This window comes from Salvelinus alpinus, chromosome 3 (genome assembly GCF_045679555.1).
Source record: "Salvelinus alpinus chromosome 3, SLU_Salpinus.1, whole genome shotgun sequence".
Lineage (NCBI taxonomy): Eukaryota > Metazoa > Chordata > Actinopteri > Salmoniformes > Salmonidae > Salvelinus > Salvelinus alpinus.
The window spans coordinates 73,727,992-73,747,157 of record NC_092088.1 but is presented as its reverse complement, the minus strand read 5'-3'; the positions used below and the strand labels follow the sequence as shown (position 1 = coordinate 73,747,157).

General features: G+C 40.8%; 2 protein-coding genes across 3 annotated transcripts; both read left to right on the top strand.

The window, feature by feature from the left end:
- The first annotated feature begins 4,809 nt into the window (after positions 1-4,809).
- Positions 4,810-8,449, top strand: mettl9 (methyltransferase 9, His-X-His N1-histidine). 2 transcript variants are annotated; one of them, XM_071394061.1, is made up of 6 exons: positions 4,810-5,157; positions 5,364-5,525; positions 5,843-6,033; positions 6,188-6,397; positions 6,460-6,644; positions 6,906-8,449. In XM_071394061.1, the coding sequence occupies exons 2-6, from the start codon at positions 5,430-5,432 to the stop codon at positions 7,115-7,117; spliced, it is 894 nt and encodes a 297-aa protein (XP_071250162.1). In that variant the 5' UTR covers positions 4,810-5,157; positions 5,364-5,429; the 3' UTR covers positions 7,118-8,449. The 2 variants fall into 2 exon arrangements, with proteins under 2 accessions (XP_071250162.1, XP_071250161.1); XM_071394060.1 differs by lacking the exon at positions 4,810-5,157 and having other exon boundaries at positions 5,159-5,525.
- Positions 8,450-8,749: 300 nt separating this feature from the next.
- On the top strand, positions 8,750-18,715 carry LOC139571307 (ER lumen protein-retaining receptor 2). The gene is made up of 5 exons (XM_071394063.1): positions 8,750-9,089; positions 10,866-10,966; positions 15,695-15,853; positions 15,958-16,210; positions 17,610-18,715. The coding sequence occupies exons 1-5, from the start codon at positions 8,999-9,001 to the stop codon at positions 17,642-17,644; spliced, it is 639 nt and encodes a 212-aa protein (XP_071250164.1). The 5' UTR covers positions 8,750-8,998; the 3' UTR covers positions 17,645-18,715.
- The last annotated feature ends 451 nt before the right edge of the window (positions 18,716-19,166 follow it).

Genomic DNA, 19,166 nt, shown 5'->3' with positions numbered 1-19,166 from the left:
GGACCAAAAACAGATCTGGCTAATGAATCTATATGGGCCAAATAATGATGATCCACACTAATTTGAAAATAAATATAATAATCTATTGAGCAAAGAATGAATCTATTATTATGGTGGGGTTTATAATACGCTGTTAAGTACCTCAATGGATTGTAAAGGAAATCACAATTTGTGGGGCGGCAGGTAGCCTAGTGGTTAGAGCGTTGGACTAGTAACTGAAAGGTTGCAAGATTGAATCCCTAAGCTGACAAGGTAAAAATCTGTCGTTCTGTCCCTGAACAAGGCAGTTAACCCACTGTTCCTAGGCTGTCATTGAAAATAAGAATTTGTTCTTAACTGACTTGCCTAGTTAAATAAAGGTAAAAAAAAAAAAAGGATATCACACTGCAAACTATAGCACTTAAGGAGATCACGAAGATCATGGATACATTAGAACTAGTGGATATATGGATGCTGAAAAACCTTGACCTAGTGAGATATACATGGAGGGGGCTTAATCAAGCTAGCCGTCTTGATTACTGGTCTCGTTCTTGCTGGCATCAAAAGTAAAAAAAATATTAATAGGAGACCGAATGCGATCGGACCACCATCTAATTGGCCTCCATATAACTCTTACAGAATTTCCACGTGGACGGGGATATTGGACATTTTATCAAAGCCTATTGGATGACAATTTGTTCTTAACTAAGACAAAATAATTCATAATTTACTTTTTTCTGCACAACATAGGTACAGCAGATCCCCTTATTGTGTGAGACACTTTTAAATGTACTTTTAAAGAACATTCAATACAATACTCATCATTAAAACAAAAGCAGTTTAGGTCAAAAGAGATTAGACTAATATAGGAAATAACAGCGCAGGTAGATGATAATCAAACTGTACTATTGAGGCACAAAATAGGTTAGAGGAAAAACAAAAAGAAATGGAGGTACTTATTCAAGAACAATCACGTGTAATGTATTACAAAAATAAGTCATCCCTGATTCACCAAATTATATTTAAAAAATATTTTAAGCAGATGTTTTCTTTTGAATCTCCTCCATTTCCACTGAATGATGTTAACTGTAAGGATTTTTTTCTTGAAATTAATAATAAGAATGTAAAATTTAACAATTTTACAGAAAGGCCTGTATGAAGGCCAACTTACAGAAGTGGTACTTTTTGAGGCAATTAAATATTTTCACCAGGGCTTGATGGTATACCAGTAGAAGTATATCAGACCTTTTTTGATGTACTCAAAGATCCATTCTTAGCATGTTTGAATTACTCCTATAAAAATGTTAGACTTTCAGTTACTCAACAAGAAGATCTGATTTCATTACTATTAAAACAGGACCGAGGTGGTAAGTATAAAGATCCAGTCCATTTAAAAAACTGGAGGCCTCTTACACTTCAATGTTGTGATGCGAAAATCCTGGCAAAATGCATAGCACATAGAATAAAAAAGGTTTTACCAGATAGTTCATTCTGATCAGACAGGTTTTTTACATGGACGATTTATTGGAGATAAGACAATTAAGACAATAACTTGAAACAATTGAACATTATGAAACATCAAAGATACCAGGCCTGGTATTCACAGCAGATTTTGAAAAGGCGTTTGATAAAGTACTACTAGAGTTTATATATATATATGCCTGGATAAGTTTAATTTCGGTGAATGTCTTATACAATTGGTTAAAGTTATGTACAGCAACCCCAGATGTAAAATAGTAAATAATGGTTACTTCTCAGAAAGTTTTGCGCTTTTAGGAGGATTAAAACAAGGCTGTCCGTTGTCTCCATATCTATTTATTATGGCCATTGAAATGCTAGCTATTAAAATTAGATCGAACAAGAACATCAAGGGGTTAGAAATCCAGGGGATAAAAACAAAAGTGTCAATGTATGCCGGTGACTCAAGTTTTTCTAAAGTCTGCAATCTGGATCCCTGCACAGTCTCATTGAAGATCTTGATCACTTTTCTAGCCTTTCTGGACTAAAACCTAATTATTTTTATTTTATTTTATTTATTTATTTAACCTTTATTTAACCAGGTAGGCAAATTGAGAACACGTTCTCATTTACAATTGCGACCTGGCCAAGATAAAGCAAAGCAGTTCGACACATACAACAACACATAGTTACACATGGAGTAAAACAAACATATAGTCAATGATACAGTGAAAAAAAATAAGTCTATATACAATGTGAGCAAGTGAGGTGAGATAAGGGAGGTGAAGCAAACAAATATATGTATAAATAAATAAAAATATAAAAAGGCCATGGTGGCGAAGTAAATACAACACAGCAAGTAAAATAAAACTAAAAACACTGGAATGGTTGGTTTGCAGTGGAAGAAAGCGCAAAGTAGAGACAGAAATAATGGGGTGCAAAGGAGCAAAATAAATAAATAAATACAGTAGGTAAAGAGGTAGTTGTTTGGGCTAAATTATAGATGGGCTATGTACAGGTGCAGTAATCTATGAGCTGCTCTGACAGCTGGTGCTTAAAGCTAGTGAGGGAGATAAGTGTTTCCAGTTTCAGAGATTTTTGTAGTTCGTTCCAGTCATTGGCAGCAGAGAACTGGAAGGAGAGGCGGCCAAAGGAAGAATTGGTTTTGGGGGTGACCAGAGAGATAAACCTGCTGGAGCGCGTGCTACAGGTAGGTGTTGCTATGGTGACCAGCGAGCTGAGATAAGGGGGGACTTTACCTAGCAGGGTCTTGTAGATGACCTATTATGACAAGTGTACCATATTACATATTGGATCGTTAAAAGACACAGTGTTTACACTACTTTGTAGTTTACCAATAAAATGGGCGGATGGTGAAGTAGACATACTTGGTATTCACATCTCAAAAAACATGAATTAACTTACCACAATCAAAATAGATAACATTCTGCAACCATGGAGAAGTAAAAACTTGTCTTTTTATGGTAAAATCACATTGATTAACTCTTTGGTCCTATTACAGTTTACTTACTTACTAATGGCGCTATCTACTCCAGTCGACTCGTTTTTTAAATCCTATGAGAAAAATTTCTCTACAGCCAATATGTATTCCATATACAGTGAATTGCATTGTTGTAAAGTGGCTGTTCCACTGGATGTCATAAGGTGAATGCACCAATTTGTAAGTCGCTCTGGATAAGAGCGTCTGCTAAATGACTTAAATGTAATGTAAATGTATGGAGAGGGCTGAGTAAAAGCCAGCAACAGTCTGTATGACACAGTCCCCCTCCAAAACGAATTATGTTTGGTTAGTAGAAACCCCACTGAGTATTTTCCACTCCAGTTTATTTGAGACAGGTAGTAAAGTAGTTTTTTCTCTACAGTCCAATATCTATTCCATATACAATGAATTGCATTGGAGGCTATGGAGGGCCAGCAACACTTAAAATTACCTAGCTTTTGTTCAAACTCATCTGTTTTGTATTGTAGGGACTATAGTGAGTAGACTGGACCCTGGTTTTATGGAGACACAATCAATAGTTTTTCCTGTACAGTGCAATATTTGTATGTGCGGTATACAGAAATGTTATTCTTAGTTTATTTGACTTTGAAACATGTTTGTTTTGAAACCCACATTTAATGCAAATTTCACTTTAATACTTATTCATATTTATGTTTAGTATATTATGAATAAATACAAGTTATTGACACTTTTCTACTATTATGTGGGGGACTTTTATTTCGAAAATGTCAGATATTCCGTGGCTCGGAAAATGCTTTTTTTTAGTGTTGCCAAAGATTTGTATAACTTAACCAAGATAGACCACAGCCTGTCGTTTCAAATGGGAACAGATGAGTCATAGGAGGTGGGCAGAGCCAAGCACAAGCTAGCGAGATCCTATTGCCCGATCCAGCATACATATGTATATTTCCGTTAGGGAACGCCTACTATGTGAAATGCGCGTGTGCCATAACTCAATTCGACTTTGCAATCCTAAACAACGTGCTTTTTAAAAACTTTGGCGAAGGCTAAATTCTACAAAACTTAGTCCACTCTGTTCATAACATATTCTAGTTTTGGGAACAGAAACGTGTATTGAGATCAAATGTTTAATCGATGATAACATTTGCAGAATGTAGGCCAAAATCCATCTCTTTCCATCTTCTCCCACTGCTCGCTAATGGGCTTCCTCTCACTACCATATTTGATAGTGAGTGGAATCGCCAAGCGGATTCTTCATATTTATACATCCAGTGAAATATCTGTCTCAAGTTAGTCATAGCTTGCTACACGTCCTACCTAACTCCAGTAGCTTATGTATAATTAAGCAATAATGCACGACGGGGTGTGGTATATGGCCAATATACCACGGCTAAGGGCTGTTCTTACGTACAACACATCGCAGAGTGCCTGGACACAGCCCTTTTTAGCCGTGGTATATTGGCCATATACCACAAACCCCAGAGGTGCCTTATTGCTATTATCAACTGGTTACCAACGTAAAAAAAAGAAAGTTTTTTCCTACCAGTGGTATATGTCAGCCAATCAGCATTCAGGGCTGGAACCACACAGTTAATAACTACAAATATGCTACCTCCCCAGAAATGTCTCTGTGCGTCTTGTCTCTCCACTTAACGTTAAGTCACACCAGACAACTGAAACTGTGTTGAGGTGATTGAAAATGCCATCCATCTCTGCCGATGTGTGGTTTGGGGTGTGCATTGTTAAATAAAGGTTAAAGAAAAAAAGAAAACAATTCATTGTTGGAAAAGACTGTGTGGGAACTATTTAGATGTAACACAGGAAGCAAACGTGTATTTCCAGATTTTTGCCCCCTATCCTTTTATGTAGGTTTATGGTGCTTTCAGGACAACTTGGGAACTTGGATAAAAACGAGGTCGAATCATGACGCCAGCGAACTTCATGTCGGAGCTCTAGAAAGAGGCCCGGGTTCCCGAATTGGAATTCCGGGTGGATGACTGTTGAAAACTAATTTTACCAGTCGGGGGTCGTTATTTTTCCTAGTTCCTAGTTGTTTTGAGTGCACAGAACTCGGAAATCTGGTATTTCCCAGTTGTTTTGAACGCAGCATTGCTAGGCTGGCAGTCTTCAGATGTGACCGTCACGAGACAATTCGAATTGAGCTGAAAGTATTTGCACAACGGATTAAGATGTCGAATAAATAACATGTGGACTCCAAAAGGTCACCACGCCTTCAGGTTTGTGTGTTTGTTATGTTTGGACCTGAAGGTATGCACTGCGTGTGCTATCACAATTGGATAATCTCTGGCTAGCTTATCTAATATTACATCTGTCTAACAACTTGAAAATCTAGTGACCAGTTAGTGAACAACCAGGGTGCCGCAGTCACTTTTCCCATAGCTGCCAAATCTGTTGCGTTATTGTCAGTATGTGTCATCTACAGCTGAGGACATTGCTTTTTGTAGCGTGGGTGTTGGGATACATCGCCTTTCTGCTCGCTACTAGAAAGATGTGGACAGGGAAATACGTGCGCAGTCCACTCGCTCGTTCACTTTTCATGAACATGATAAGCGAAAGCGAAGAAGCCGGACAAGAAACCCAGGAGGTAAGTGTCTAACTACAGAGTTACCTTTAAACAAAGAAACAACTATTTACTGGCAGAATATCACACTTCTCCCTGACATAATTTTGCCGAAGTGAAGGAAAAATTGTGCATTCAGCAAGAACCAGCGACTGTATTTCCTTGGTTGCCAGGTGGAATAGAAGTCATATTTTCTAATCAAATATTCAAGAGGTTTTATTTTATATCTTTGTTTATGAAGAGATTGACACAACCGGATAAACCAGTGTTGTGGCAATGAGTAGTTTTCACTGTCTCTTGCACACTCCCATTTCTCCTCCTTTCCCCTCCCTGCTCCTCAGTGGTACAAGTGCTCTCCAGACTTGTTGGGGGAGGTGGTTAGACCTCTGTTTGTGCAGAGCCATCTGGACCAGGACACCCAGGCTTTTCTGAGACGCAGCATAGAAAAGTCTGGCTGGATGTTCACCCAGTTCTACCACTCCTTCATCTCCACTGTCCTCAGCCCCATGGTGTCACGCACATCCATCAATGGGTAGGTAAACACAGCGTTTTAATGCTGTCATTCTGTCTTTCTCACGCCCTCCTGTTTTGGGTCTCTGCTTGCTTTTTTCTCGCCTCTTTCAATATTTTTTGTCCAGGTGCCGTACCCCTCACTCATTATTCTCCTTTCTCTACTTCTCTCCCAGGTTCCTAGGTCGTGGCTCTATGTTTGTGTTCTCTGCGGATCAGCTCCAGCAGCTGCTTCGCGTCGATCCCGAGTGGCGAGGGGAGAGACTGCTGGATCTAGGGGCCGGGGATGGGGGTGTCACTGAGGTGATGGGAGCCCACTTCAGAGAGGTCTACGCCACTGAGGTTTCTCCTCCCATGAAGTGGCACCTCCAGAGGAAGAAGTACAGGTAAGTGATACACACACATTACACACCACACACAGTCTCTGATGCCCTCTTCTTTCTCTTAGGCTTTTAGGCATTGATGAATGGCAGCATACTGGGTTCCAGTATGACCTGATCAGCTGTCTGAACCTGCTGGACCGCTGTGACGACCCCCTGGATCTCCTCAGGGGCATCCACCGCTCGCTGGTGCCCAGCACGGGAAGACTCATCCTGGCCGCTGTCCTGCCCTTCCAGCCCTGGGTGGAGATAGGTGAGATGGAGCACAGATCAGTGATAGAGGTTGAAGACTTATGGCCATGTCCTTACTTGAGACTTCCAGCTAAATCATATGTTGATGTCAATGAGATATTTGTGTGAATGTGTATGGAACTGCTTTCATCCTTTCGGGCTGGATAGTAACAGTATTTAAAATAAAATATACGGGGACAGGTAGAATACTTTTATTGTTTTGGCTGCCACAAGGCCTTTTCTAGATTGGTCTCCTGAATCTTTTTTTTCTTTCTGTCTCTAGGTGGGAAGTGGCAGCGCCCTAGAGAGCACATCAAAGTGAAGGGGAAGAAATGGGAGGAGCAAGTCACTAACCTGTCCAATGAGGTGTTCCGGGAAGTGGGGTTTGAGGTGGAGGCAGTGACTCGGCTGCCGTACCTGTGTGAGGGAGACATGTACAAAGATTACTATGTACTGGATGATGCTGTCTTCGTCCTGAAACCTGTGGAGGAGTGAAGTCAGTTACTGTATCTTGGGGTGCATCTCAATTATCCAAATTTGCATCCTTGTCTCCTTCCTTCATCTGCATTATCTTAAAACAACCAACCGTCCTTCCAACGGGACTGAACCATAGATAATGGCTGGTTCCACAGTGTAGGCTGACTGACTGATCTACAAATGATTTAGCACCATAAATAACTCGTTTATTATTTTTAGATAGTTCGGTCAGTCACCATTTACCCATAATGCATCATGGATTTGATGCTCTCAAACAGGGCCAAAGTCCTCTAGAGGCCTAAAGGCTGTATTAGCATGGGCAGCGCCATTTAGTGCTTCCACCATTTTAATGTAGTCAACTGGGTGGGACTTCCAACTTATTTGGCTGATTTCTATTGGTGACCCTGTTGGAGTCATGCCCAACCGGGTCGTCAGTAGGGATCAGCCAATCGTGAAGAAAATTGACATTGCCTCAATGCTGCAGTCACAGCTGCTATAATAGCACAGATACCCATCCTTTGTTTTCAGATGAGTGCAGACCGAGGAGAGGAAGCAACTTTAGACTATTGAGATGCATCAGCTGACCTTTCCTAGAGCATCTGTGTACAGTAGATACAGTAGAAAGCTATCTGACTGGCTGCTGGATTTGTATTGAATTAGTGGAGGTTAAGTAAGATTTTCTTAATTACATTGAGAGTATTTCTCATTTACATTACCACTTTATCTCTTTAAAGTCAGCTGGGGAATCCTGGTTTGAAACTCGGGTAGCTTCACTGTTTACCAACTGTCGTGTCATACTGTGTCATACCTCTACATTCAAAGCAACAAAAAAAACACAAAATGGATATTTGCCATTTGAACATAAAAATCCTGATTGGACTATAAAACACAACTCTGTAAATGATAGGGAGGGAGGATCTCATCTTCTGTGCCAACATATCACTGTGGAAATGGTCTGTTCTTGGTTGAAGTATAGTGATGTAAACGTATTGTCTTATTCTGGGTTAGTTGGTCATTTCTCCAACAATAACATTGTGATACTGTACATATGAACTGGTTGATCTAATTGATTTAGTCAAGCACAGATGGAGGGAATTCCTTCCCACCAGTCTATTTGTCTTCAGGTTTAATTATAAGCACACTGTTTCTAACTGTTGTATCATCAACTGGGCAGTAACGTTCTGTTACAATGATATCTGGATTGATTATTTATAGCAATGTGAGGCCTTGTCAGTGAATATCTCCAATCTACAGTTTTATAGGCAGCAGAACAAGTTTACTTTAATGTTCCAGTCAGTGTATTTTACGTAAAGTAATATCACCTCAACAATAAAAATATTTTTTCTGTGACTTATGTCATTTATTCAATAGTAGCTAACTTTTTATATTTAAAGTGCAGTGGACGTTTGAGATGACGTATGTATCAGATAGGATGTAATTTACATGAAGGATGTCTTGGATGCCAGTATTATGTGCATTTGAGTGACAAGTCTATTTAAGCTTATTTGAATATACTCTCCAATGTAGTTGTTCAATCCAATGTCAAATTCTCAGTTCGGTCTGTGGATTAGTTCGTTTTTTAATAAATATACTAGTTAAAAATAATGACTAGAAATTCAATTTCTGTGATCACGGACATGCCCCTCCTACGGGCGTGTCCCATTCCGCGACCGTCAAGTTTTTCCCGACTTGCATTTGGGCGCCGCTATCTTTGGCCACGTCGCGCATTACTCGACATTTTCCCATTCATACCGAGGAAAACGTTCATTTAGGTGCCTGACAGAACATCTTGTAAGGTTTTAAACCGGTCAGTAACAGGGGTTAGAAGGTCGAATTTGTTTTGACGGGCATAAGTTCGTGCTAGCGAAGGCAAAGCCGCCTGCAACACCCAGCAGAATCATGAACATTTTCAGACTCACCGGCGATCTTTCCCATTTAGCAGCCATCATTATTCTACTTCTAAAAATATGGAAAACCAGGTCCTGTGCCGGTGAGTAAGATTCCCATTTGGAGTATTTGCAGGCTGCACACATCTCCGATTGACATCTTCATTCCAGCTAGCAACGATTCCTTGCAGTGGATTCTTGTGTTGACAAGTTAGCTATTAGCTCGGTAACGAAGTTAGCGCTTGCGGCTTTATCAAACCAGATTGTTAACATTGACGCTAGCACGGCCTTGTTAACAATGTTGGGAAAGGCCGAAATACACCTAGCCAAATTAAATCACCTACATCCCAGTGATCATGACACATTTGGTTGGTTATCGTTAGTTAGCTTGAACAGCTAATTAACAAGAAACAAACATGAACTATTTGAGTATCCCATTCATTTACTGACCAGCTAGCTGCTAGTGATGTCAGGCAACAGATTTGCGCATGTCAGTTTGGGGGCACCCATCAGTGCAGCGGGCGAATGCGCCACTATTAACCCGTTTTCGTGTGTGATATGTCATGCATCAGGTAACCTAGTGGTTAGAGCGTTGGGCCAGTAACCGAAAGGTTGCTAGATCGAATCCCCGAGCTGGCAAGGTAAAAATGTCGTTCTGCCCCTGTACAAGGCAGTTAACCCACTAATAAGAATTTGTTCTTAACTGTCTTGGCTAGTTAAATAACGGTAAAACAAAAATAAATAAAATTATCCCTGTTGTAGTACAGGAACTGGGAACTCGGAAACAAAAGAGCTCAGATTGCGAAAAATCGATATGACCGGCCATCCAACTCGGAATTCCAACTCAAAAACTTACGCCTCTTTCTAGTGTTTAGACTTTCCGACCTGAATCGTCACCTAGTATTTTTCCGAGTTCCCAGTTGATTTGAACGCCGATGCTTCCCTGGCCTGACCTGTGACGTGGCAGCGCTTTTACTAAACGTTGATAAGAAAAATAGCTGTCGAATGCACAGCTAGAGCAGAATATTTACTTTACCTTATACAAAATTAAATTAGTTCAATTCCAATGTCTCCTGGGAATACAAGGTTTGTTGCATAGTCTGTTGTGTGAACTGGTTTGGGGTTGAAGGTTAGGTTTAGGTTGCATTATCTGAGCTGTCAGAGGAGTCATTGACACCTGTCATGTATCAACAACTTCAGTTGGCAGGTGGCCCACAAGAGTTTGGATTTGTGACACCAATTCCAGTCAGGCAAAAATCTGTTTATGCTCAGGTACTGGGCCTGTCATTAGGAACATAACCACACCACTGAAAACATTCTTTAGTATACTCTAGACTAGTGGTGTTATTAATGTATTGGGAGGTTGACTACAAGTGGGTGTGAGGGGATATGTTGCCACTTGACAGTGTTTGCAGGCAGGCTTTCTGAGGGGCAGCTGTGAGTCTATGCCTGTTTAGATTGCCTGTAATAAAACACCTTGGAAGTCTTACAGTTCTTATCACTGTCATCACTATCTGGCCATGCTAGAGAGGACAGAAGCCTGGTGCAGGGTCTAACTGGGTTAGCCTGTGATATGGGATAAAATTAGCTTGCCAGGTTTGGATTCCTATCAAGAGGCCACCACAGTCCCTGTTCCTCCCTGGGAAGTTACACTGATCTGACTGGATAGGTGAAAGCAAGGATTCCACTTCTTAGTCTCACATCAACCCTGTCACGTCACATCAGTGGTCACACTAAGGAAGGATGCACAACAATATCAGATGAAGGACAAGAAGAGGAAGTTCTTAAGGCTTTTGAGATACACTCTTGGGGGACTGTTGTGAGTTTGACAGAGAAGAGCAACATCTCACACACCTGTTGGTTGGTTGTCTCTCTGACAGGTATCTCCGGGAAGAGTCAGATCCTGTTCGCCTTGGTGTTCACCACGCGCTACCTGGACCTGCTCACCTCCTTCATCTCCCTCTACAACACCACCATGAAGGTGAGACACTAACACCATAGACCCCCTCACCTCCATGAGGGTGGCAGGCTCATCCTCTTACAGCTCTTTGTGCAAGCAACACGCCCCACCCATGCTCTGTAGTAGAGCGATCTATTCACGAGTCAATATTGAAGTACTGATAAGTTGACACCCTTGTATATCCAAGGTTCATTGGTGTATGTGAGTGGGTGTGTCCAAAACGTGTACCTCTAACTATGGATACTGCTAGTTAGTACATTTTAAAACCCAATAAGCAGATAATTTGCTAACTTTTCTCATCTGTATCTGAGGTTGCTTTTAGTAAGATGTCAACAGTGCCTTCAAAAAGTATTCAAAACCCTTCATTTATTCAACATTTTGTTACAGCCTGAATTCAAAATGCATAACATTTTCTATTTTTCTCACCCCTCTACACACAATACCGCATGACAGTGAAAACATGCTTGAAAATGTATTTCAAATGAAATACAGAAATATCTCATTTACATAAGTATTGACATCATTTGCTATGACACTCCAAATTGAGCTCAGGTGCATCCAATTTCCTTTGATCTTTCTGTCACAACTTGATTGGGGTCCACCTGTGGCCAATTCAATTGTTTGGTTGTGATTTTGAAAGAAACACACATGTCTATCTATATAAGGTTCCACAATTGACAGTGCATGTCAGAGCAGAAACTATACCATGAAGTTGAAGGAACAGTCCATAGATCTGCAAGAGGAAATTGTGATGATGCATACAGTGGCAAGAAAAAGTATGTGAACCCTTTGGAATTACCTGGATTTGTGCATAAATTTGACTAAATCTGTTCATCTTAAGTCACAACAATAGACAGTGTGCTTAAACTAATAACACACAAATTATTGTATTTTTCTTGTCTATAATGAATACATAATTTAAACAGTCAGTGTAGGTTGGAAAACGTATGTGAACCCCTAGGCTAATGACTTCTCCAAAAGCTAATTGGAGTCAGGAGTACGCTAACCTGGAGTCCAATGAGATGAGATTGGAGATTTTGGTTAGAGCTGCCCTGCCCCATTAAAAAAAAAAAAAAACTCACAAAATTCGAGTTTGCTCGAAGCATTTCCTGAGAAGAACCGGGCCTTGAACAAAAGAGATCTCAGAAGACCTAAGATTAAGAATTTTTGCCTTGCATAAAGCTGGAAAGGGTTACAAAAGTATCTCTAAAAGCCTTGATGTTCATCAGTCCACGTTAAGACAAATTCTCTATAAATGGAGAAAGTAGAGCACTGTTGCTACCCTCCCTAGGAGTGGCTGTCCTGCAAAGATGACTGCAAGAGCACAGGGCAGAATGTGCAATGAGGTTAATTACGAAGAATCCTAGAGCGTCAGCTAAAGACTTAGCATATTCTGTGAGTCTTTCTCTGACGAGTCTACAATACGTAAAACACTAAAGAAGAATGGTGTTTGTGGGAGGACACCACGGAAGAAGCCACTGCTGTCAAACAAACATTTCTGCACATCTGAAGTTCGCAAAAGAGCACCTGGATGTTCCACAGCGCTACTGGCAAAATATTCTGTGGACAGATGAAACTACAGTTGAGTTGGTTGGAAGGAACACACAACACTGTGGAGAAAAAAAGGCCCAGTACACCAACATCAAAACCTCACCCCAACTGTAAAGTATGGTGGAGGGAGCATCATGGTTTGGGGCTGCTTTGCTGCCTCAGGGCCTGAACAGCTTCCAATCATCGACAGAAAAATGAATTCCCAAGTTTATCAAGACATTTTGCTGGAGAATGTCCACAGGACACCAACCCAAAACACATTAGTAAATCAACAGAATGGCTTCAACAGAAGAAAATACGCCTTCTGGGTTAGCCCAGTCAGTCCTGACCTCAACCCGATTGAGATGCTGTGGCATGACCTCGAGAGCAGTTCACACCAGACATCCCAAGAATATTGCTGAATGAAGCAGTTTTGTAAAGAGGAATGGTCCAAAATTCCTCCCGACCGTTGTGCAGGTCTGATCCGCAACTACAGAAAATGTTTGGTTGAGGTTATTGCTGCCAAAGGAGGGTCAACCAGTTATTAAATACAAGGGTTCACATACTTTTTCAACCCTGCACTGTGAATGTTTACACAGTGTGTTCAAGAAAGACATGAAAAAGTATAGTTTGTGTTTATTTATTAGTTTAAGCAGACTGTGTCTATTGTTGTGACTTAGATGAAGATCATAACATTTTATGACCAATTTATGCAGAAATCCAGGTAATTCTAAAGGGTTCACATACTTTTTCTTGCCACTGTATATCTGGGGAAGGGTATAAAACAATTTCTAGAGTGTTGAAAATTTCCACAGTGGTCTCCATTGGGAAATGGAAAAAAACATGAACTACCCAGACTCTGCCTAGAGCTGGCTGTCCAACCAAACTGAGTACCGGGCAAGAAGGACCTTGGTCAGGGAGATGACCAAGAACCCAATGACCACTGACAGAACTACATAGTTCCTTGGCTGAGATGGGAGAACCTGCAAGAAGGACAACAGTCTCTACAGCACTTAACCATTCTGGGCCTTGAGAGAGTGGCCATATGGAAGCCATTCCTGAGAAAAAGGCACATGACAGTACACCTGGAGTTTTCAAAAAGGCAGGTGAAAGACATGCTGACTAGGCTGTGTGCGTCATCGCGCGCATGTTGATTTTGTCCAGACGCGATCAGGACACTTTGGTTGAAATATCAAAACAAGCTCCGAACCAATTATATTAATTTGGGGACTGGTCGAAAAGCATTAAATATTCATGGCAATTTAGCTAGCTAGCGTGCTGTTGCTAGCTAATTTGTCCTGGGATATAAACATTGAGTTGTAATTTTACCTGAAATGCACAATGTCCTCTACTCCTACAATGAATTAAAGGTAAACAGAGTTAGTTTCTAGTAATCTCTTCTTTGAACTTTATATGGCGGTTGGCAACCGACTTTAAGGTGCATCACCACCAACTGAACTGGAGTGTGGACCTCAGTTAATCGTTCAATCACCCATGTGGGTATATGCTCCTAAAAACCAATGAGGTGGGACTTTCAGCTATTTTAGCGCCTGGCCATGTAGACACAAGTGAGCAGTGTGGATACAATGATTGAATAACATGTATGTGTAATTTTATTTTGTAACGCAAGTGCTGTGGTCAGCATGAAAGGCAAAATATTCTCTGGTCTGAGACAAAAATATAACTGTTTGGCCTGAATGCAAGTGCTATGTCTGGAGAACCAGGCACAGCTCATCACACTTCTAACACCATCCCTACCGTGAAGCATGGTGGTGGCAGCATCATGCTATGGGGATGCTTTTCAGCGGCAGAGACTAGGATCCAAGTACAGGGAAATCCCAGACGTGAATCCTATTGAAAATCTGTGGAAGAACTTGAAGATTGCTGTTCACCGCAGCTCCCCATCTAACTTAAAAGAGCTTGAGAAAATCTACAAGGAAGAATGGGAGAAAATCCCCAAATCCAGATGTGCAAAGCTGATAGACATACAGTACCAAAGACAACTCAAAGCTGTAATTTTCGCCAAAGGTGCTTCTACAAAGTATTGACTCGTGTGAATTCTTAAGTAAATTGGATGTTTATGCATTTCATTTTCAATAAAGTTGCTAACATTTCTAAACATTTTGACTTTGTCATTATGGGGTTATTGTGTGTAGATGGATGAGAGAATCTATTTTAATACATTTTCAGGATATAACACAATGAGGAATAAGTCAATGGGTATGAGTACTTTCTGAAGACTGGTTAACTCGGGTCTGCAACCTTTTCTAGTATATATATATTTTTAAACCTTTTGCAAGCTATAAAGTTTTCATAATTAAAAAAGCTTTCAAATTGGCACATTCTTCTCTACCCTGCAACTCTTCCCTGGGTCTGTGATGTACAATATATGTTTTCTGTCAATATACCTGCTAAATAATCTAAGGGGACCACATAAAATCTTTTGTTTTTTTCCCAAATTCCGTTTCCTGTTTTTATTTTGGTACTCAATATTACAATTATTCATAGCGAAACAATGAAAACATGTTCTGAGTCAATGAAAATATTTAAATCGCATCAGAAGACCATTATTGAGGTCTGATTTTAGATTTCTTTGTTGGTGTAATTCCCCTTTTAATTGCTCATCTATCAAGAGGAATGTGTAGGTCTAGCAATTTTCTGCTGTTGGCCTACTGCTGCAGCACGTCATGGCAGTTTGCGAAACAATGGCCAACCAATGATTATGTGTATCAATATAGTGCTGTCAGGTAAGCCTACTTTGCAGTTAACATTTAAATAATTTTTTTTGGGGGAAACTCATTCGGTCTACCCACAAGATGGTTATCATTAGCGTCGCTAACTGTCTAGATAGACACGCGCGCACCAAACGGGGGCAATATTGCTGAACATTTATTGGTGGATGTTACATTTGGCTTTTTAAGGCAATAGTGGATAACCAGAGGTGGGATAATGTCAATGTGGCTTTGATTGGATAGTAGCTGGGAGATTTATGTTTATGACAGTTTGCAATGGAACACTTTAAATGCATGTACTTTTAGAATTAATTGGCGAGCTACTCATAGGTGAGCTGCGAGCTAATCTACCTGTTGGAGACCCCTGGGTTAAAGTAATTTGGATGTAAACACACACACACTCGCCTTCCAAGTTACAGTGAAGGGATCATCTAATCAGAGTGCTGTATGTATCCTCACCCTTGACTAGTGGATTGTATTGTTTCAGGTAATTTACATTGGCTGTGCGTATGCCACCGTGTACCTGATCTACACTAAGTTCAAGGCCACGTACGACGGTAACCATGACACCTTCAGAGTGGAGTTCCTGGTCGTCCCCGTGGGAGGGCTGGCTTTCCTTGTCAACCACGACTTCTCTCCTCTCGAGGTAAGTCCACACACACATCTCGGTATGATGAGTGCATACTGCATCCGTGTCTTATACAGCAACTGATTTAGAGCCCCCCCCCCCCCCATCTTCTCTCCCTCCAGATCCTGTGGACGTTCTCCATCTACTTGGAGTCAGTGGCCATCTTGCCACAGCTCTTCATGATCAGTAAGACTGGCGAGGCAGAGACTATCACCACCCACTACCTGTTCTTCCTGGGCCTGTACCGGGCTCTCTACCTCATCAACTGGATCTGGCGCTTCTATTTCGAGGGGTTTTTCGACATGATTGCTATCGTGGCTGGTGTCGTTCAGACAATCCTCTATTGCGACTTCTTCTATCTGTATGTAACGAAAGGTGAGTCAAGTTGCAGTCTGCCAACTTATTTCCTAAGTAAATTTGGTGCCAAGTGTGACGCTGTAGTGTCCTTTTACTCACTTCTCTTACATCGCCGAAACTGTTACAGAGTGCTTAGAGTAATGCCCCATTCACATCTTGACTTATTTCATTATGTCTTATGCCATCTTCATGCAATCTGGTTCCGCTACTGGACGGCGAGCATAGAAACCCTATGCTTCTCCATCCAGTAATGGAACCAGATTGCATGAAGATGAGACAGCGCAAGACAAGATTGAGGAGAGTCTCTAGTCAGAGATCACATTTATTTTGGAAGATTGCAGAACGACTTTCATTCTAGACAGGAGAAACATATTGTTTCAGGTGATAATAAAACATTTATTTTTGTTTTTCTTAAACTTGTTTCTTAAATTTTCTTCCAAGTTAAACTAGCTTACAGAGCAGCTAGCTAACGGTAGCTAAAAGCTAGGCTATGCTGAAGATATTGTAGCTAGCAACCTGCACCTAATAATTAGAAATAAAAACAAACTCAAATGGGAGGCAAGTCACATAGTATAATTGGCTTAACGGTCAATGTGTATTTAACAATACTATTAAAATAGTACTCACTTATAGGAATGGTTAATTGTTTACAAGCCACTAGATATCCCATAAAACCATTGCTGAAAATCACATCTTGTTCACCTGTATTTAGCTTTTTGTTTTTATTTTATTGCTCGTTTGTTTTTGTTCTACGTTATTTTTAGTACTACATTGATATTGATTACTGCATTGTTGGGTTTAGAGCTGCTAGAAAATCATTTCACTGTACTTGTACTTGTACACGGACTCTGGCTGCGCTGAAGACAATGCAGTTTGGAAAAATGTAAAGTATGCACATCCGTTTCACAACAGAGCCTTCAACTGCAGGGTGCGCTGTGGTACAACACTGCTGCATACGGTTCCCATTTAAATGAATGACATCCGGCACATCTCTACAGACTGCTCAGATGTAATGTGAATGAGGCATTAAGTATTCTATGGGGTACTGGTTTTGACACAAAGCTAAATGTAAGAAAATGGGGCTGGGTGTATCGTGCAATGGTGACTTAATGAGGCCGTGCAGCGTGAATAAGCTGGCATGAACTTTGACTTGTGAGTCTAGTGTCTCATCTTACCCCGTTCTATATTAACTGGGAGCTATAATGGTTTAGCATTTGTATACGTTGGCTAACTAACCAGGCACTTTACTCCTACTCTCAATGTGGAAGCCTAGGGTCTTAAAGTCCAGTATATATGATTGGCTTGTCACTTTCAGCACTCACCAGGAGCCTCTGGTATCTGTTACAGATGTGAAGAAAATGTGCTCTACATTGGTTGAACAGGAGCGTTGAACCTAAACATCTCTCCTCTGTTTCAGTACTGAAAGGAAAGAAGCTGAGTCTGCCAGCATAAGTGCCAAAGATCATCGATTTGGCAGACTCGTGGATGGTGCGACAAAGGAAACCGTTGCCGCCATCCCACCCCCTCTACTCCCCCCACCAGTGTAAGATGCGTGAGACAGAGAGCGAGACTTTTACAGTTTGTCCTGTCTCCTGACCACTATCAGCGACACCCATGGGCCTGTTCAGGGGGGTGCAAACGTAAGGGCTCTCAGAAAGAAATGTACTGTGTAGAACAGATGATTATGTAGAGCTAGAAAATAGTTGTCAGCTCAATTCATTATATTTCTATCTGCAACGCTTTGAACGCTTCCTCGCTGAATACACCCCAGAATCAACCTGAAGAGGCCATCCTGCAGCTTTCTGTTTGATGCATCTTGCCTTTTTTTATCACTGTATAAAGGAATAATTTTTCTACATAAGTGTACTCTGATTTGACACATTAGCGAAAGAGTTGAAAACAAATTGCCTTTGATTTGGCACCGTAAAATATTGGAGCCAACTTCTTGGGGTGGGATATTAACTGAAACCATTTGTAAGAGTATTTGCTATCTCAAATGTACATAGTATTTTTTTCCTGAATCCCAATGGAGCGGAAGTGTAATGGAGGCGTTGTATCCCTTGGCTTTGGCTGGAAAACCTTTTTGTTTGTCTTTCTGACCCAGTGTACATTCCTGTATAAAGATGGCAGTTAAAACTGTTCATGTCCTAGTCAATACTTAATATTTCCCCAACCAACTTTGTTTTTTGAATGAAGTTGGACTTTACCAGTAACTGTCACCTGCTATTTGAATTAACTGTACATTCAGTGGATATGAGATCTCACTCAGAGCCCCAAAGATGTTTTCACTGATACAGTAACTGCCGCATCTGCATTGCTGTAAATGGCTTTCAATTCACATTTACGTCAACATTTTCTTACACCAAACAATGGGCTATCTATATTTATCATAGTCTGTCATTTCAAAATGGCTCATTCAATGGCAATATACTGTAGGCTACCAAGGCAGAAATCAGCTCCTGAAGCCATTCATGTTCTATTCAGATACATCTTTCCTTTCAATAAAAGATAATGTCCATAGAATTGTCTACATGATGTGCATATTGTTGAGCTCACTTTAGGAGAGATCTAGCTGTTAATCTTTATGACAAACATGATTCTACGGGCATTGTTAAATTGGAACCAGAATGACTACCTTATTTTAAAGACATCTGTCTTCACATGCAGATCATTCCAATTGGTTAGGATTTGTTTTTTTCCCCCTGAGCTTTCTTTTGCATCATGTTGCCATCACAAAAATATTTTACGGGAAACATTGGACTCTGGCTTCCTGACTTGACTGAATGAGAGGTGTTGATGACTGACAGCCAGCAGCATACCACCCTGCATACCACTGCTGGCTTGCTTCTGAAGCTAAGCAGGGTTGGTCCTGGTCAGTCCCTGGATGGGAGACCAGGTGCTGCTGGAAGTGGTGTTGGAGGGCCAGTAGGAGGCACTCTTTCCTCTGGTCTAAACAAAGAGCCCAATGCCCCAG

Bases quoted from the DNA above. Each gene is read 5' to 3' on its own strand.
- mettl9 (XM_071394060.1), top strand. From the start codon at position 5,349: ATGTGTCATCTACAGCTGAGGACATTGCTTTTTGTAGCGTGGGTGTTG. The intron at 6,034-6,187 runs GTAGGTAAACAC...CTTCTCTCCCAG, and splicing joins TCACGCACATCCATCAATGG to GTTCCTAGGTCGTGGCTCTA. The intron at 6,398-6,459 runs GTAAGTGATACA...TCTTTCTCTTAG, and splicing joins CTCCAGAGGAAGAAGTACAG to GCTTTTAGGCATTGATGAAT.
- LOC139571307 (XM_071394063.1), top strand. From the start codon at position 8,999: ATGAACATTTTCAGACTCACCGGCGATCTTTCCCATTTAGCAGCCATC. The intron at 9,090-10,865 runs GTGAGTAAGATT...TCTCTCTGACAG, and splicing joins GAAAACCAGGTCCTGTGCCG to GTATCTCCGGGAAGAGTCAG. The intron at 10,967-15,694 runs GTGAGACACTAA...GTATTGTTTCAG, and splicing joins TCTACAACACCACCATGAAG to GTAATTTACATTGGCTGTGC.